Source organism: Hyposmocoma kahamanoa, unplaced genomic scaffold (assembly GCF_003589595.1).
Source record: "Hyposmocoma kahamanoa isolate Upper Pololo Valley unplaced genomic scaffold, ASM358959v1 95, whole genome shotgun sequence".
NCBI lineage: Eukaryota > Metazoa > Arthropoda > Insecta > Lepidoptera > Cosmopterigidae > Hyposmocoma > Hyposmocoma kahamanoa.
The window spans coordinates 11690866-11709498 of NW_020654972.1; the positions used below are offsets into that span (position 1 = coordinate 11690866).

Sequence of the window (18633 nt, forward strand, 5' to 3'; positions counted from 1 at the left end):
AATGGCAAGTTTTTGTAATTACAGTTTTTCACAAATTAATTTAGCTTAAGTATTATTACGTTTTGAGTTTCTTAACTGTTTATTGCTTGTTTAATCCGATGGCTGTCAATGCTCAACAAACAATAATAAATAATCCCAGGGCATTATGAACGATACCATATACACTACTTGTACTCTACCCAATAAAAAAAACAAAGGCGGGAAAAAATATTCGTTAACTTTGAAACACGCTACTGAAATTTTTGTTCGTTAAAATGGATTTGAATTGCCAACTTTTGCTATATTTGGATAAAAAGCATATCTTATCAAACATGAAAAGTGCATGCCTACAACACATAGACGATTCCAATAACAATACAGTTGCAAAATTTCGACCATGCAGATTTTTACTAGAGCTCGATGTAATGGATTTGTTGGAATTTTCGCCTACCGTTGGGCATCTTTTACTGCGAGAGCCGATGAAATGGCAGAGGATATGTAACGAGATTCTGTATGCTTGTCTTCAATCTATAGACGAATATAAAAATGAACCTGCGGATCCCGCTCAAGCGGTTGTTAATTTGCGACCGACATGCGTACCACATGTTGTTGTTGCTCGCAATCAACGACATTACGACGGCTTAAAATCTTATTACGGCATATTACTGGCAGTTTCAAAACCTACTAGCTACGTGTTTCATACGGTGTGGTCATGCCCCGAGGAGTGCGAAGGTAATGAAGTTATTTTACATTCTATACCTAAAGTTCCTCCGAAATGCAGCGTTTGCAAATGTGTGCTCTTCGAGAACAGTGGCTTGAGGCAATGCGGGGAACAGGTCAATGCGACATTCAAATTAAGGAATAATATGTTTCTGAAGCATTTTCGGATCATCGACGATTTAATACCAAAATTGAAGCTCGGCAAAAAATACAACATATTGGCAATTTCTGCTAAGAAAACTATTATGGTATGGTCTTTGGAAGAAGTTATGCCTTTGGTTGCACCTATCACTGCTCCAATACCTACGGATATCGATGATCTGTACAAAGCATGTAAGGGCATATCGTGGCAGTTCATTTATTGCCTGGCATCCAGCATCGGAGTCAACGTTTGTCCTTTGCATTGTTTTATGCACATCAAGATCAACTTGCTTTTGAGTTTAATAAGCATTAAAGCCAACGCAATGACTGGTTCGACCATCATTCACGTCCTTGTAACTGGCTACGATACTGGATACGTAGCACGACTCATGGAAGAAGGGGCGAAATTGGCCGATAGCTCCGTATTCCTGGGAACGTCAAACACAACGGTGTCCGTCGCGCTTATTGGAAGTTCTGGAGGTGTCTGTGCAATGCCTTTGCCATTTCACGTTTACAACCAGAAACAGACTTCTTTCGTTTTGTCGTCAATTGAAACTGGGGAAATTTCTAGCGACATAGGAAACACTAAACTTCAGTGCGCTGTTTGGGCGCAGGGGATGGATTTTAAGAAGATGATTATATTGAATGTAGCCAGTGTATTCGGCACTATTTGCCGAGGAGACTACGGAGAACATACAGATGAAATCGTTGACTTTATTCTACTAAATGCAGTTGAACCCCCGAAAACTACCAAAGAAGAAATTCACGCACTAAAGGATATTAAAGATTACATAGATTTGATATCAGGCACAGGTGTTTCCTTAGATGTGAAATCGGAGTCGTTGCTGAGGAATTACTACCTGGCTGCTCGCAGGGAGAAACCTAAGGCAGTCACTATGGGCAGTATAGGATCGCTGGTAGCGACTTGTCTTACTTCAGCTAGACTTTGCCGGCGAACAAGTACAAACACGGACGACGCAGTGTTCGCGATTTGGCTTCACGTTTGCGGGAGTCCAGAACCAAGATTTGCTCCGGAAGAATACCTTCAAACTCCAGCTAATATGAAGAAATTGCACAAGATGATGAATAACTTCCAAAACTGGTTGGAACAATTCACCGGAAATGTCATTAATGAATCAGACAATACCTCTGATTAATATCTGTATATTTGATAAGCAATCTAATTAATAGTTTGTTTGTAAAATACAAGTCAAGTAAAACGAGATAATAGATTTATTTTAATATCTTATACTCATACATCATTATTTCTATATATTAGCACCAAAAACCATGTAGATAATTACTAAATTTCTGCAATTTTTGGATGTTTTTCTGAAAGCAGAGTCCTATCAATTATTATGTATTTAATTTTGGAATTATTATTATTATTATGATATGATTAGGACTAGAACACACATCTATCAATTGTTAGTAAAAATGTCTAAGACATTCATTACAGTATATTTTCACTTTCTATCATATGTGGTCATATTTTGATAGACATAATTTAACAACTAAAACATAATTTGTGTGTTTTGAGTACATTGCACCATTATCCAAATCACAGAATAGGCAGAAACAATTTGTTTCAACTTTAATATGGTAAAAAAAATTTATAACATCAATATAACAACATTGTAAGTGTCATATAAAATGCAATAGAAAACTTTATACTTAATTAAACATAACATTATATTAATTTTCATTCAAAAAACTAAAATCGTAAGAAACATTATCCCACATTTTCTTTTGTATATTTAGCTTTTCATTTAAACTAGATTGATTTTTCCTTATTTTCAAACTTTCTTCTACAAGAGATCTCAATCTTTCGTCTTCATTAACTCTGTTTGATACCTTGATACAATCCTTTGACACTGAATCTCCTATTTTAAATTCTTTCTTTTGTATTGAGATAACACTGTATGGTAGTTCTCCCACATTTTCAGCATCTGAAGCTAGAATGCTCAAAGTGGACCAAGTGCAGTTTGTGAGTTCACTACTGAGAGTGATGAGGTCGTTTGACAACTTCTCAGTATTCTCTGAAGTAGTTGCAATGATGTCTGCAATTTTAGCAAACTCCATACTCAAATGCATGAATTTCTGTATAAATGGTTGTCGATTCAATTCAAGTAGGATTTTGCTTCTAAGTTTTAAACATTCATAGCAAATTTTCATGATATCCTGGCATTGTCTCTGTTCTCTTCTAGTTTCACTACAGAATTCGCTTCGCTTGTAAGTTATAAATGTCTTCATGGCTTGTGTGAATACGGCTTGATAGTTGTATTTAGATACAAAGTTATTGAGCTCTGAATGTAGAGCCTCATTGCTACGTCTCGCTGCAGACTGAAGCCGCACTGACACCTGGGACCAAGCAGTCTGCAGTTTACTGATTTTATCAGATAGATCATCTGCAAGATTGAATATCTTCTCAAATCCTCCTAAATAATTTGTACCAACTCCAGATTCTCTAATGTTCTGAATGTGTTTCTTCCCGATTTCAGCATTCTTTATAATGATTTCTTGCTGAGCCAGCAATTTGGCAATACTTTTATCAATCAAATTATGTTTCAACAGTAGCTGTTTGCTTTCATGCTTCAAGGACTCCCCTCTAGCAAACAAGCCTTGTATGAGTGAGTCATACACTTCTATTTGCGTCATTACAAAGTAGAGGCCATTCCGGTACAAGTTCTGGCTGTTTTTGTAATTATACAAGGTCTTAGGGTGTTCAAGACATCTCTGGACAGCCTTTGGTACAACTGGTTCAACCTGTTCATTGATACAGTTAGTTTTGTTGAATAAGTACAACATGATGTTGCAGTTCTCATTCCAATATTTAACAACTGGCTCATTATTATCAATATCAACATATGTTGTTTGTGATATTAACATTTGATCTTGCATGGGTATTTTCGTGTCTTTCTGAAGCCAACTTTTAACAGTGGCAATTGTGGTTTGTTCATCAATTTCATAGGCATGCTGTGACAAAGATACCATTGAAAATATTTTGATGATTTTAGAGGACAATATTTTTTCTAAACGACTGAAAAACACAATGTTACTGGTTGCTGCTTTTTGTTCTGATGGTATATCAAAAGTGACCTTAGACGGAGCATCTCTCCCTCTCAGTTTGGGATCCCATTCAAGAGCTACTCTTAGCCAATTTTCAATAGAAGCCTTGAAGGCCTTAGAAATGTGGTTTTCGGGGAATATTTCATTTGAATATTCAATATCACCATGAAAAGTTTCAAATACACAGATATTTTCATGCGCCTTTTTCTTTACTTCTGGCATCCACTGCACAGGGGACATGAATGGAAGGAATGGTCTTGTTCCACATATTATTTCAAATGCTAGCAATCCAAAGGACCAGTAATCCACAGAGTTGCTATATGTTTTGCTATACATAATCTCTGGGGCGAGGTACTGCAACGTGCCTACAAAACTGGCACATACTGACTTGGAATCTATTTCCTTAGCATAGCCAAGGTCAATGAGCTTGCAGGTCAACTTTTTTTGATTCTGGCCAATGACGGGGGAAGAGTCTGGGACATGCAAAACGATATTCTCGGGCTTGAGGTCACGGTGCGTGATCTTGTTGAGATGCAGGAACTTTATCGCGTTACAGATGTCGCTCAGGATTTGTCGCACCTGTACTTCTTTGAGCCCTGCACAAGATTCCGGCTTGGTGAGCAGCTGTCTCAAGTCGCCGCCACTACAGTACTCCATGCAAAGGATAGGAAGTTTGGACGGATTGACTTTCTCGAGACCTTTCAAGAATTCCTCTGGTAACTCTTTTGTTCCCACTATGTTGGGATGTGTGCAAGTCTGCAGCATTTCCACCTCCTTGGTCCATCTCTCCTTGTGCTTGGTGGTCAGTTCATCTCCCCATTTGCAAGTTTTTATAGCAAGTCTCTCGTCGATATTTTTGTGTTTCCATAATACCACTGTGCCGAAGCTCCCAGACCCCAGCACCCTGTCTTTCACCCAATCCCCAATAAACACTATTTCGTCCATTTCTACAACTTTAAACAATTCTGCTCTACTTTTACATGGCTCGAATTAACTTCACCACACGAAATCTACAAAAATAACCCAAATTGTTACATTTAGATTACAGCTCTTCTCCACTCCACCCTTCCCCCTCGTGACTGTCAAACAAAGATTTTTTTTTGCTTTTCGCGGTCAGCATTGAAGCCAAGACATGACAAGTTATTAATTAACTTTATTTACGAAAAAAAAATAAACCGCTTTCGTATGTTATGGAATTTAGGATATGGATATAAGAAAAAAACGGAATTGGATAAGAATTTGGAAAAGAAAAGAATAATCATTAATCAATAATCAAACAATGTTCAATTTCGCAAGGTATATTACAAACATGACCCAACCGCATATGAATCGAAACTTGACAACACGAGAACATTTTCGATTCCTTTTCTTTTTGGGAAATTTGTTTGGTAATCTTCCAAATTTTCACATTTTAAAAATTGTTGAAAAATTGGGATATACCTATTGGACCAATATAATTCAAAGGCTCGTTTTATTTTCTTCGTTTAGAAATATCTTACGAAGTTATATGTAGCGTGAATTATAATATGAAATAAAACTGTATAGTTAAAAGCAAGTAAAGAACAAAATGAGATTTAAAATTCTTGGACATCAGCAGCAACAGCGGAAAAAAACTATTATTATAATGGCTCCATCCTATCGTTTTCATTTCGTTCAATAACTTCAACACGTGACAGGTGTCAACGTCAAATGTGGAAACATGAGAAATCATTATTTTTTTCCATCCTCTAAGGGAAAAACAATCATTTATTGTTATTTTTATTTATTTCTTGAGCATTGGCTATAGAGTCATTAGTTTAAACCATTGACTTTAAACAAATAATTAAAAAACTCAAAACGTATTACATAAATAGATAAAAATTAATTTAAATAGAGTACACACTCACTCAAAATAGGGAAACCCTGGGTCGCGGTTGCCATGGATATACACGTAACAACCACAAATTACACGCAAACTCACGAGAGAAATAAATGTAGGCCTTAAAAATATTTCTTCAGACTCGGGAACAAACTCCTTGTGAGTATAGTGTTCTGTGCTCGGGAATCGAACCTGGGACCTCGACATGGTAACCGTTCGGTCACGGAGGCAGTTTGTCCGGAAAAATATTTTTTTTTTTTCTAAAAAATTTATTATTTTTTCAAAATGGAAATGTTTTCCAACTAACTGTACCTAATCTCCAATGGGTAAAAGCAAAAATATTACGTTATTCCGTTCGACTAGGAAATTTCTTTGAAAAATGCACACTATTTTTCAAAATAAGGTTTTTTTTTAATAAACATTATTATTAAGACAAGATTGACAAATGTTGCTTGCATCAACACCATGTATTTGTATCGCAGATTATCGATGGGTTAATTAAGTATAAAAATACAGGTCATCCAATTACCACATACCGCACTCTCAATAATAAAGTGATGAAGCCGAAAAGTAATTTTTGGGGGTACATACCTTCAAAATAAATACCTACATAAAAATTATGTACATGCACCGTGCATGATACATAATATGTATATCTGCCATATACACATTTTAACGTTTTAAGTATGTTTTAATTTCGTAAGACAGGAACGATTTAGATATCATTAGAGATAAACATTGACTTATTTTTTGTAAGTCAATGGAGGGAAAGCACGTTTTAACTGGTATTGGTAAACGACATGATCTCTGCCATTATTGCTGACAAGCCCGTGTCACTGGCGCCAGCTTAGAGGATGGAAAAATAGTTTCCATAGTCTAAGGGCGCCAGTGACTGTTTCAGTGTCAACAGCCATTAAACGTCATTCGTTAAATAATGCTACTGGACGAAAACAAGAAAATGACAGCGGAAAAAAAACAAATTGAATTTGTTTCATTTTATAGGGTTTCTAGGTAAATTCTGTGCGTTGTCGACGTTTAAACAAGCTGTGTAAAAGTTGAAAAGAGATTGTGTAAATGGGCGAAAATGCTGCAGGTCGCCACGTCTTGTCGGACATGCATGATAGGCAGTTTGAATTTAGTCGATCTCTTCCGGACGGTGAAGCTCGAAGACGAGCAAAGCGCGCAGCTGGCCGAGATGCTCATGGAATGCACCGACACACGCGTACGTAAAAAATTCTTTACCTGACTTTGTTACAAGCGTTCATGAATCTTTAGTAGCAATACTTATCTCTGTTGTTGAAAGAATTCAATGTGGCTGATGAATGATGATGATACTTAAAGTTGAATAAGATTAAACTTTTGCGATATATGACATTCTCAACACGCATTAGGCCAGAGTGACGGAATATGGCCTATGCCCCTTCTCAAAGAAGACCCAAACCCAGCAATGGGCAGCATAAATGTCATTAAAATTAAGCAAGAGCCTTTGTTTTTGTTGGTCAAAAACAACAAACTTTTTCTCTCATTCACAGATTTTTGTGTTACAGCATGTGTATGCTCTTATGAGGTATCTAAAAGGTGTAGAAAATTAATTTAATATTATGACCTTCTTAGTGTAACGGGCTGGTGTCCACAACTCAATGTTGTGGTGTATTTTGCATGTGGTGGGTGCAGGCTCCTACTCATGCCACCAGGAATCACAGCAACATTATGATCTATTTTGGTGTAAATACATCTTTGCAGGTATTACGAGGCGATGGGTTGCCTCAGCAAGTTTGTGAACAATGTGCCAACACAATTCACATTTCATACGCATTCCGTCATCAGGCAAAGAGAGTGGAGACTGAGCTCCACAGGATTATCTTAGAACAAACCACTGTTAAAGATGAAAAAATTGACATTGTTGAAAACAGTTTTTTTGACAATGCACACAATGATCAACAAGACTATGAACCCTACGATCCTGTATCACCGAAGCAGGAGCCAGAAACAAATGAGCATGAGTCGAAAACATTTGAGTGTAATTTTTGTAAAAAGCGATTCAATGACAAAAAAAAGTATTTGAAACATCTAACCTCACATGAACCTAAAGTAACTTGTAGAATTTGTAATAAAGCATTTAAAAAGAAATTATCACTGGAGAAGCACATGGTTAAGCATATGAGTAGTCACATGTGTTTGGTTTGTAATGAAGAATTTAAATCACAGGTACTTTTAATGCAGCACATGGTAATACATCCTGAAATGAAGCAAGAAGCAGATGTAAACTTATTTAAATGCAGTGTATGTGGATTAGGATTTAGTAAAAGCAGATCTTTAGGGCAACATATGAAGAAACACAAGAAAAACAAACTGTTTGAGGCATTTATTTGTGAATACTGCAACAAGGAGTTCACAGGGAAAAACAGCTTACGAAGACATATCAAGTTGCACATACAGGACCGTCCATACTGCTGTACAAAATGCCCAAAGAAGTATCCCCGGCAGGACCAGCTGGCTGATCATTTGAAGAAACATGCTGATGTCAAACCTAATGTCTGTCCATATTGCAATAAAGGTAAGCACATTTTTTATTAGCTTTTCATGGCTTGTATTAATATAACAGTGTCTGGAATGAACAATACAATAACTGAATAAAATTAAAAACTGAAACAATGTATTTTTTAGGTTCAATAGGTAGTAGTTCTGAATAGAATCTGGATTTTTTTCGGAACGTTTGATCTTTGTATTAATAATTATAACAAACTAGTGGAGTAATTTGACATAAAAAAATAATTGAATATCAATACAATAAAAATTTGAAACAATATATTTTATTTTGAATTATATTTACTAATTGTTAGTATTCCAGAGCATTTTGTCTTAGTAAAACTAAGCAAATTGTATTCAAGTTGATTTAGCAAATATACTCCTGGACATATAATTCGAGCCAACTCGCATTTTTGTCGTAAAGGGCTACAATACAAAAATAGTGCTATCATCGAAGAAAAAGTTTGCCCCCGGTTTTGCGAATCCCAATTCGCAACAAGGACTTATGGAAAAGACGTTTATTATACTATTTTCAAAATTGCATAATAGTTTTTGGTCACTCACACATTGTTTAAGCTTAGGAGGGCACTTAATACTGAAAATGCGTGGTGGCTCGAATGATGTGTCCAAAAGTGTATTATGTTCCTATGTGTAAATTAGCTATTGATTGGTGTTGGCAGGGTTCACACAGCTGTGCAGCCTGAAGGACCACATCCGCACGCACACAGGCGAGACACCGTTCCTTTGCGCGCAGTGTGGCAAGGGCTTCGCCAACAACTCTAACTTGCGTCAACATATGATGCGCCACACAGGACTCAAGCCCTTCCACTGCACACTCTGTCCTAAAACTTTTGCCACCAAAGGTACGATTTTGTGCGCCAATGTATACAAGATATTTATACATTTTTCAAAGTGGGGTTAGTAATTTAACAAACAATCCTCAGATTAGTAACTAATAAAAGAGTAAAAATAACAATTTATTTTGACCTTTACACTGGAAATTCACGATTATGAAACTCCTTCAGAGAGAATATTGAATTTTGAGAAGAGTTGCAATATGTGGTGTCCATCCCCCGTAGTATGGCTACGCATAGCAGTTTCAATTGTATCGCGCGCGTCGCGACTATCATGCGTAACCATGCTACGGGGGCTCAATGTGTAAAGAAAACGCGTCAGGTGTATTAAAGAAGTACCTGTCGGTAGGCCAGCTGACGGTGCACGTGTCCACGCACTCGGGCGCGCACCCGTTCGCGTGCGCGCAGTGCGGCGCCGCCTTCACCAAGCCCAATTCGCTCAAGAAGCACGCCATGATCCACCTCGGGTTGAGGCCCTTCGCTTGCGATTCCTGCGCCATGCGGTCTGTATTCACACACACACAACACACACACACACACACACATACACACTTACGTACCTATATAAATTTTGTTTATATTACTAGCATTTTACTCTCTAGTTAAGATTTATTTATGTTCTTTTTATAGTTTGCTACTTACTGTTTTGCTATCCCTTTACCCATAGTCGTCTTGTTTTATCGACCGGAGGTTTAATTCCGGGTGTTGGAGGCCAGGTGACTCATAGCACAGGTCTAACCTAGTTTGGGCTCCTGTCTCCGAACCTCTCACTTATATTGTATTACCTATATCTTGTACTTGTTCGGAGAAAAATAAACGATTTTATTATTATTAATATTCACCTTTTTTATTATTATAATATCAAGTGACGGGACGAACAAGTCGTGCGCCTGATGGTAAGCTACACGCCTGTTCATAACAGTTGCAGTACCACTCAGAGCTTTAAATGGCAAAGATCTGAGGGGCACTGCCACTGCGCCCGTCAACATGTGCCTGTCATTTCACCAACACCCTTACCCTTCTAAATTGGAATGCAGTAATGCTAACATTATTGCTTGGCGGCAGATATAGGTAAGTTGGCAGTACTTCCCTGGATGAACTCTTCCACAAGAACCTAACCGGGGCTCTGCCGTGTGTTACGGCTAGTACTCTAACAAGACGTTTATCTGCTTGCAGTTTCACATGCAAAGACCATCTCAAGCGGCACCAGCGTATCCACACGGGCGAGAAGCCGTACCGTTGCCGTCACTGTGAAAGAGCCTTCACGCAGAGCAACGACCTGGTCAAACATCTCCGCACTCATATTGGACAGAACATCTACCAGTCAGTATCCGAAGTTCTATAATTCTGCGTATACTTGAGTTGTCAATAAAGTATACGAATGAGACGCTGTTTTACATTTTTTGCACCTTCCATGCGTAAACAAACACAAATTGTTACAGATGCACAGTCTGCAACGCTCGGTTCCGCCTACAAAGTGAATTAAAACAACATTATCCCTCGCACTACATCAACGGCGATGCTGAGGCGGCTGCAGTCGCCGAAAAGTCCCTCGAGTCCGACCCGGTCGCAGCCGTCCTCAAGCTCGAAGAAAAGCCACAAAACGACGAAAAAGTCTTTGACAGAACTATTACTATAACGTTCAATGGGAACGTGCTCAACAAGAACGGGATTACCGGTGACATTACTATCAATATCGATCCCGACAGAAGCTGATCTGTGATATTCAAAACTTTATAGTATTCATTGGTTATAAATATAAAGCTGAATTGTATAACGGCAAATTCAAGTTACATCGACTGCCGCTCAATCAGCCTTAATATATTGCAATTCAGAAACAAAACTTACTGAATGGTCAAACTGTATAATAAGTAGCTGGTCTCAGAATATCATAATGTGGTTACACATAATGTAGAAATAAGCGGAATGATCTGATCATGTACAAAGGAGAATGTAAATTGTATTTAAAGCTAGAGGTAAATTTATTTAATTTGATGTACCTATATATTTGGAAAATATTTAAAATAGGTGCCTTATTTATGAAAGCGATTATTGCAAGAAATACATAGATTTAGACTTAGGTGCATAGATTTTAGATTTATTGTAGTGACCATCGTTATGGTTACGTCAGTGGGTGGATAGATTTACACGAAAACTTTGTTATGTATAAATTTGTGCGTGATAGACGCGCTTAAGTATTTGGCTTTGCAAATCGTCAATTGTCATTAAAGACTTAATTGTCATGCATATATCCGCAAGTGATGTTTAGAGCGACACAATGCTGTTTCATATAATAACATGTAATATAAACAAATCAATAATAAATGCGCCAGGCAAAAAGGTTCTTTAGGGTGAGACGCGACTTGTCGGCGCTCGTTGGCACTGCTGAAACGTGAAGATCAGTACTGCATAATATGTTGAAGAAGCTCTCCTAATTTGCAATGAACACTACGCCAACTTAAACTTTATTTGTTTTTTGTGTTTTTTTCACAAAATCGGTTTTTTTTTTCGAATTTCATTTTTTGGTTCTTTATTTTTTTTTCAACAAAATTCGGGGCGCATAATATTAGTAAATACTGGCTGTTTATAAAAATAACAGTAAAAAACTGAACAAAAAATAAAGTTGGCATAGTGTTCATTGGAAATATCGATTTGTCTTTTCAATTTAGTATACATATTATATCAATTATTTATTTTACGAATTAATTATCTCTGTATTAATTATAAGGTAAATATTCGGTTTAAAATCGTATGTTCGTTTATATTATTTATTATTGCAATGACTAAATGCTTTAATAAAAGAGTACTATAATGATACACAATTATTTGTGATGTTTTATCAAAACACGAGTTTATTTATTTATTTTTATTAAACCACATCATTTACGTTGCTCTGATCCCAAAGTAGGTAGCCAAAGCACTTGTGTTAATGGAAATCGCAAACAACGACGGTACCACAAACACCCAGACTGCAGACAATATAGAAAAATTAGTTCTATATGACCCGACCGGGAATCGAACGCGGGATCTCAGAGATACCATGAAAACCGATGCGCAAGATGCTCTGCCACAGGTTGTCAAAATGTTATAGATCGGAGGGACCGAGTTATGCTTCCCTCAAACTGTCCTGATTTGATGACGCGTTTTTGACGGGATTGAGTGAGCACCTTTTAGAGACCTGTGCCCCTCAGACACCATAATATGCGTTACAGTAATAATTTTTTAACTTTTCCATACCTATTTTAAATCTAAGCCAGTACTTAAATAAATCCTTTATTCTAAGTGAACACTATATAGGCGTTTAATTAAAATTCAGCTCTTCCAAAGCCGAAAGAAGACTCATCCAATTTAATTCCAATCAAAATTAAAACAATTCACGATTCCTTATATTTTTATTTGTGAATACAAAAATAATTCATTATCAATCTTTTTAAACTTCATTTAGTACATTGTAAAGGACAATGACCGTAAGTCTATATTATTTTAATTTTCTTTTACATCGCGTTCGTTCTTCGTTCATTCACTTTACGTACCTAATTTATCAAAACAATTTAAAAAATGTGATATTCTTACAAGTATTAAATACGTCAATGTATCAAACAATATTCGGTTAAAAGTTTGTTATTATTGTATTTCTTTATCTATGCATATTAATTGTATCATTTGAGCTTGAAATATTCCGTCTTAGGAGATATTGCGTTTAGTATGGTTTCCAGGGTGTAAGGGCTTTCTGCAAACAGAATGCATTAAAAAATGTACTGCTTTATTATGAAACTGTTAAATATTTGTTCTAACTTTTTAGTGGGCAAAGAAATGTGAAGCGAGACGGAAACGGGAGAATACGAGAGGCGTCGACATACCTGACCGCCGACGTAGGTTCACAAGCGAACGTAGAGGGAAATTCCAAAAAGAGTAGGGTGTCCTCCAAAATGTCAGGTCAAAAGCACAAATGGAAGTCTACGAAAAGTTGCTGGGGTGCGAACGAAAGACGTACGAGTGTAATCTACTTCTTTACAACTGTACGTGTACATGATGAAACTATATATGTAAGCTCACGTATGTGCAGCCACTCGTCGTCCACGTAGCCAAACTCCTTCCTGGCCTCGAGGATGGTGTGGTGCAGCGCCAGCGCCACGGCCACCGCCAGCACCAGGGCCGGCTCGCCCGTCGCTGCAACGACACCGCACGCTGCCATCTAGGCTTCTGGGTGCAACCGGAAGGCCAGAACAGCCAGATCACGTACCCTTGGAGCCCAGCACCCCCGCAGCGTTGCGCGAGTTGCGGCGGAAAGCCACGCGCAGGTCGCGCGGGATGTCCTGCGCGCCCGGCGGCTTGTACAGCCACGAGCTGTCCGTCAGCAGCCGGCCCGACGCGGGCTCATGCACCAGGTGCTCCGACGTCCACAGGCCCAGCCCCATCACGAACGCGCCTTCCACCTGCGAGACCCGAGCGTTTCCGAGCGGGGACTGAGCCAGCGGAAAGTGCCTACTTGTGACGCAATTTCGACTTCACTCCGCTACCATAGTCCCTGGTCTTGTTTAGTACAAATTGCACTAATGAAGTGACCAAATTCCAAAAAGTTATTACGTTCATTGGATGTTTCACTACCATGGTATTCAATTATTTTTTGTGAAAGTACGTTTGTTATAATTATTAAACAAAAATTGACACTTAGAAAAAAATCACTTCGATCTGGTTGATTTCCAACCAACGTCTTCCCGCAGACCGTGCCGGACCAACCGGATCGAAGTGACTTTTCTCTAAGTGTTCGATATTTGTTTAATAATTATTTCAAAACGCGATTTTTAGAAAACTGACAAAACAGATTTAAAAAAAGTTACGCGGCACCGGCCGTTACCGTATACCGTTTGACGACTGCCAAATATGATAAAATCACCTTATTTCACCTACCACTGGCTTTCCGTAGACTATGCGCTAATCGCACCCATCTACGACGACGTCGTTTTCTCGCTGTAGCGTGTACATTGTGTAGTTTTGTTCCCTACGCCTTTTACACTTATTTTGTCAGTTTACCAAAAATTAGTTTTTCAATTTCTTCACTTTATTACTGAGAGTGCGAAATATCAATTAAATTTGAATATACGTAACCTCAGTACAGAGTGAGTACAATTATATATATTTGTCAAGTTTTATTGCAATCACTTATGGAAAGGGGGCGAAACCGAATTCATTCCCTAGTTTGCCATCCTTAGAGAAAGAAAGCATCAAATTTAAATGGGACCACTACTGATGTACCCTTTTTCTAACAAAAAATAATCATCAAAATTCAAAACAAACAAAAAAATACAGTCGAATTGAGAATCTTCTTTTTTGAAGTCGGTTAAAAATTAGACTTACATCTTCCCGTTTACGACTGTACCGTTTCGTGATAGATTCACCGGCAAGGCTGCTAACAGGTCGACTGAATGTTTGCAATTAATGCGTCAAGTCGTCGTCAACGGAGTTGATAGAGACTTTACGTATTAACTGTAAAGACGTAGTCGATCTGTTAGCAGCCGAACACGACGCGACCGCTCCGTCCCGCGAGGACGTACCTGCCCCACGTCGATGTCCGGGTTGAGGCTGAAGCCCGTGTCCTCGAAGATGTCCGCGCGCCGCACCACGTGCTGCCCCGTCAGCACGTCCAGCTCCACCTCCAGGCAGCACGCGCCGTACACGCTGTAGGGCTTCAGCTTGTCCACACTCGGGTGCGTCGTGTAGCTCGCTTGCAGGTCGACGCCTGTGCACCGTGACGACCGGGTTCAGCACTGGCCGATGGGTCGTTCCCGTCGTCGGAGACGACGGCACCCACCCGCTTTGTACGCTTCTTTCACGACGCATTTCCACGTCATGCCGTCCTTCCGGAACGGGTCCAGCCGCCGCTTGAGCTCCTTGCAGGCTTGCATGGTGGCGAAGGCGACGGTCTCGCTCGTGGAGCTGCCGCTGGTCACCATCGCGTTGGGCGACGTGAACGTGTCGGTGCCTTGCGACGACACATTAAACCAGAATAAATTAGGCAGTTCTTGCCCGGCGATTTGTACGGACAGCGTGCGATGCCGTGAGCGTCGCGGCAGATCGCTAGCTCCTATTCACGGGCACAACGCACAACAGTCGACCACGCCACGGTTTTGTTAACATTTTACCGTCTAATGTTGAACAAAAAGTAGTGTCTAGTAAATCTTGAAATATACCAGTGTGTTTTGCGTTTAGTACGTGTAACATAAAGTGCTTTGGCTGGTATGGCGGTCGTACTCGTAAAAAAAACTGTCTGAGTAAAACAAAAACTATGGAACGGGTTGCGCGTTTTCGGGAAACCCGCGCCGCGGCTACAGCGGAGCGGCATCGAGAGTTTACGGAACTGGTTTGCATAAAGACAAATATTTGCGAAACGTGTCATACGAGGGTCGGAGGAGGCGCACCTCGCACGGACACTGTGTCCAGCGGCACGCCCAGCTCGTGCGCGCACACCTGCGCCGCCTTGGTGTTGATGCCCTGCCCCATCTCGATGCCGGCGTGCGCCAGCGCCACCGAGCCGTCGCCGTGGTACGCGGCCACCACCACGTTGAAGGGGCCCGCGGCGTCGACGGGGTACCACATGAGGGTGGCCTTCAGGGCGCGCTTCCTCCAGGCGTTGTCGGCGTTGAACCGGTCGACGGCCAGCAGCCGCCGGTCGAAGTCGCAGTCCCGCCGGAACGCGGCGACGACGTCGCGCATGTCGTCGTGCGCCGGCGCCAGGTTCGCCAGGCGCACCTCGAACGGGTCCCGGCCGGTGGCGAGGGCGATCCGCTCCATGATGTGCTCCATCAGCGCCGTCCCCTCCGCGGTCCCTGGAAGGCGGGGCGACATGCCGCATGCCGTTGGCGCCCTCCGACGCGGCGGGGCCGGCGGGGCGCGAGCGTACCCGGCGCGCGGCACCACGTGTTGGACGGCTTGTCGGTGCGCACGCTGTACCCCTTCAGCTGGAAGGTGTCGCTGGCGTACAGGCTCCTCAGCACGACGATCATCTTCACGGCGCCGACGGGCGACTCGTTGAAGCTGCAGCCGCAGTCGCAGTAGTACTCCACGTCCAGGCGCTGCAGGCGGCCGGCGGCGTCGGCGCCCAGCGAGTAGGTCGCCTCGAACTCGCCGCGCTTGCCCAGCGCCCGCAGCCCGTCCCGCAGCGGCAGCGCCAGGCGCGCGGGCCGGCCCAGGCGCGCCGCCGCCAGCGCGCAGGCGCAGGCCGCCAGCGCCGAGCGCGACGCCTTCCCGCCGTAGGCGCCGCCCACGTGGCGCGTCTCCACCTGCACGTCGGCGGCGCGCAGGCGCAGCACGCCCGCCACGGCCTGCTGCACGCGGTCGGGCCACTGCGTGGCGCTGCGCAGGCGCAGGCCGCGCTCCGTGGGCTCGCAGTGGCAGCTCTGCGTCTCCAGCGAGTAGTGGTACTGCGCGCCCATGTTGAACGAGCCGGCGAGCTCGTGCCGCACGTCGAGGCCGCGCCGCTGGCGCTGCACCGTCACGTCCAGCCGCACCTGCGGGCCGAGGTTCGCGTCCGAAACTCGGAGCCGCCCTCGCGCCTTTCGCGATATGCTCTTCCTCCGTTTTATCGGAAACTCCCGCTTGCTCCGAAACTGCCGTCTCGAAATTATTCCGGCCTTCCGGTACCCCGAACGTTTCTCTCTGACTTAGTTTAAAGTGCGCAATGTAAACATAGAACGACATGTACGCACAAGACGGCTGCAATATTTTCTGTTAAAACGTATTATAATTGTTCAACTTTGAACATCATGTATTTAACAACAAAACGCAAGATCATAACATACATTTAAACGGTCACAAAAAATGGCCTCATCATTAGGCAACAAGCGCAACATAGTAACATAATTAACTACATAACAGAAAAGAGCTTCGTCAATAACCACTTTTATAACATATTTTGCTCGTAACAGTGGCTGAAATCACACCAATTTCAATATCGTAATGCATTTCATTACGCACTTGTGCGTTATTGTAATGTAAAACGCACAAGTGCGTTATTGTAATGTAAAACGCACGAGTTTTTTTTTAATAAAGTAACATGCACGGTTTTTTAAGATGCTCCGTCTAAAAATGAACGATACTTTTTTAAATCTTTGCAAAGAGTTTTTATGTGAGAAAAGTGGTCAATATTTTATGAATAAAATTAACTTTGGGAGATAAAATATAGTAAATAAAACATTTACAGTCAATTCGGGTAACTTTGAACATTTTTTGCGTTTTTCTAATAATTTCAAATTTAATTATGTTTCTTAACAATTACTTTATTAACTGAATAGTGTTCTTTTAAGCCCTTTTTTCGTTCTTATAGAAGGAATTTAGTAATTATTCAACAAAACTGTTCTAGATTTGCTCCAAAAGTCACATTCAAAGTTGCCTTGAATTTTGGGTAACTTTGAATAAGATTAGCCTTCGATATGGAAACCGTATATTTTCTAGATATTTTACAATTTGTGTAAGATTATACGACATAATCATATTTTTTAGATGTGAATCTGTCCAAATATTCCTGACAGTGCGTTCAAAAACGACATTTGACTTGGTATTGCCATACTAAAACGAGACGAACTAATTGAGTTGCAATGAAAAACTTGTTTTTTTTTAGATTTTTTAATTAATGCGAATAAAAATGAAAATTTTCTGTTTAATAATAAATTCTACGCTTATTTAGCTATCAAATGAGATCAAAATGAATCACCTATAACAATTATTTTAGGCAAAGTAAATACATAACAAAAATCTATTCACCCCACTCCTTTGAATAAAATGTCGTCATCAATATAAATACGGCCGCCTTTTCTAGATAGCTGTTGCTCTTTTATAATATTCACAATATCGGCTTTATTAACTTGACATGTCTCAACGTTAGAGGGCCAAGACCAACCTCCTAAAAAGCATTTTTGGAGCACTGAGACAGTAATTTCCAAAGGAGGAACTTTTAGAACTCTCCCTGGAAACAGACTACCCTCTTCTCTAAAAACACAGTGAAACACATTCAAAGTTACCCAAATTTCTCTGTTTGGTAACGTCGTCAAAATCTAATTCGTTTTACGCGTAAATACAAAACCAAATTAAATTATTCTTTAAAAAAGCGATATATAAACCTCTACTTAAGTGTGGAAACCAAAACTTACCAGTCAATATTCAGATTTATATATTTAATTCCGATTATAAAACTGAGCAACAAATCACACGAAACTACTTTCGCCAAGAAAAAACCGCGAATGTTTAAAAAAATACAATTTAACATTACTTTTCTTTTCATAACTTTCGTTTAACAATTTTGTTCCGATTTGAACAGTTTCAATACTAAAAATAAAAGATAGCCCCATACATAAAGTAAATTTTTAAATCTTTTTTAACACCCTTGCTCGTAAAGCTGATGTAAAACCGGTTTTAAATATGTAAAGCGGGTCATAAAAAGCGCGTGTGTTACCAAAGCAAATAGTTAAGTTATAGTCCATACAAATT

At 40.4% G+C, this 18633-nt stretch overlaps 4 protein-coding genes across 4 annotated transcripts in view; 2 read left to right on the plus strand and 2 right to left on the minus strand.

The window, feature by feature from the left end:
- The first annotated feature begins 254 nt into the window (after nt 1-254).
- LOC113238188 lies at nt 255-2059 on the plus strand. The gene has a single exon (XM_026474956.1). It carries the CDS (start codon nt 255-257, stop codon nt 1995-1997), a length of 1743 nt encoding a protein of 580 aa, XP_026330741.1. The 3' UTR covers nt 1998-2059.
- A 476-nt stretch (nt 2060-2535) lies between these two features.
- Nucleotides 2536-4904, minus strand: LOC113238187 (inhibitor of nuclear factor kappa-B kinase subunit beta). Its single transcript, XM_026474955.1, has one exon. The coding sequence runs from the start codon at nt 4852-4854 to the stop codon at nt 2536-2538; it is 2319 nt and encodes a 772-aa protein (XP_026330740.1). The 5' UTR covers nt 4855-4904.
- Nucleotides 4905-6836: 1932 nt separating this feature from the next.
- LOC113238189 (gastrula zinc finger protein XlCGF57.1-like) lies at nt 6837-11698 on the plus strand. The gene is made up of 6 exons (XM_026474957.1): nt 6837-6989; nt 7511-8324; nt 8977-9159; nt 9500-9653; nt 10327-10473; nt 10593-11698. Exons 1-6 carry the CDS (start codon nt 6852-6854, stop codon nt 10864-10866), a joined length of 1710 nt encoding a protein of 569 aa, XP_026330742.1. The 5' UTR covers nt 6837-6851; the 3' UTR covers nt 10867-11698.
- A 953-nt stretch (nt 11699-12651) lies between these two features.
- LOC113238363 (indole-3-acetaldehyde oxidase-like) overlaps nt 12652-18633 on the minus strand; it is a 45618-nt gene continuing 39636 nt past the window's right edge. The window contains exons 12-18 of the mRNA XM_026475204.1: nt 16052-16703; nt 15570-15977; nt 14963-15133; nt 14706-14890; nt 13394-13586; nt 13207-13320; nt 12652-12880 (exon numbers count right to left, since the gene is read on the minus strand). Coding sequence (XP_026330989.1) covers nt 12810-12880; nt 13207-13320; nt 13394-13586; nt 14706-14890; nt 14963-15133; nt 15570-15977; nt 16052-16703 — 1794 coding nt within the window. The 3' untranslated portion in view covers nt 12652-12809. The remainder of the gene's footprint in view (nt 12881-13206; nt 13321-13393; nt 13587-14705; nt 14891-14962; nt 15134-15569; nt 15978-16051; nt 16704-18633) is intronic.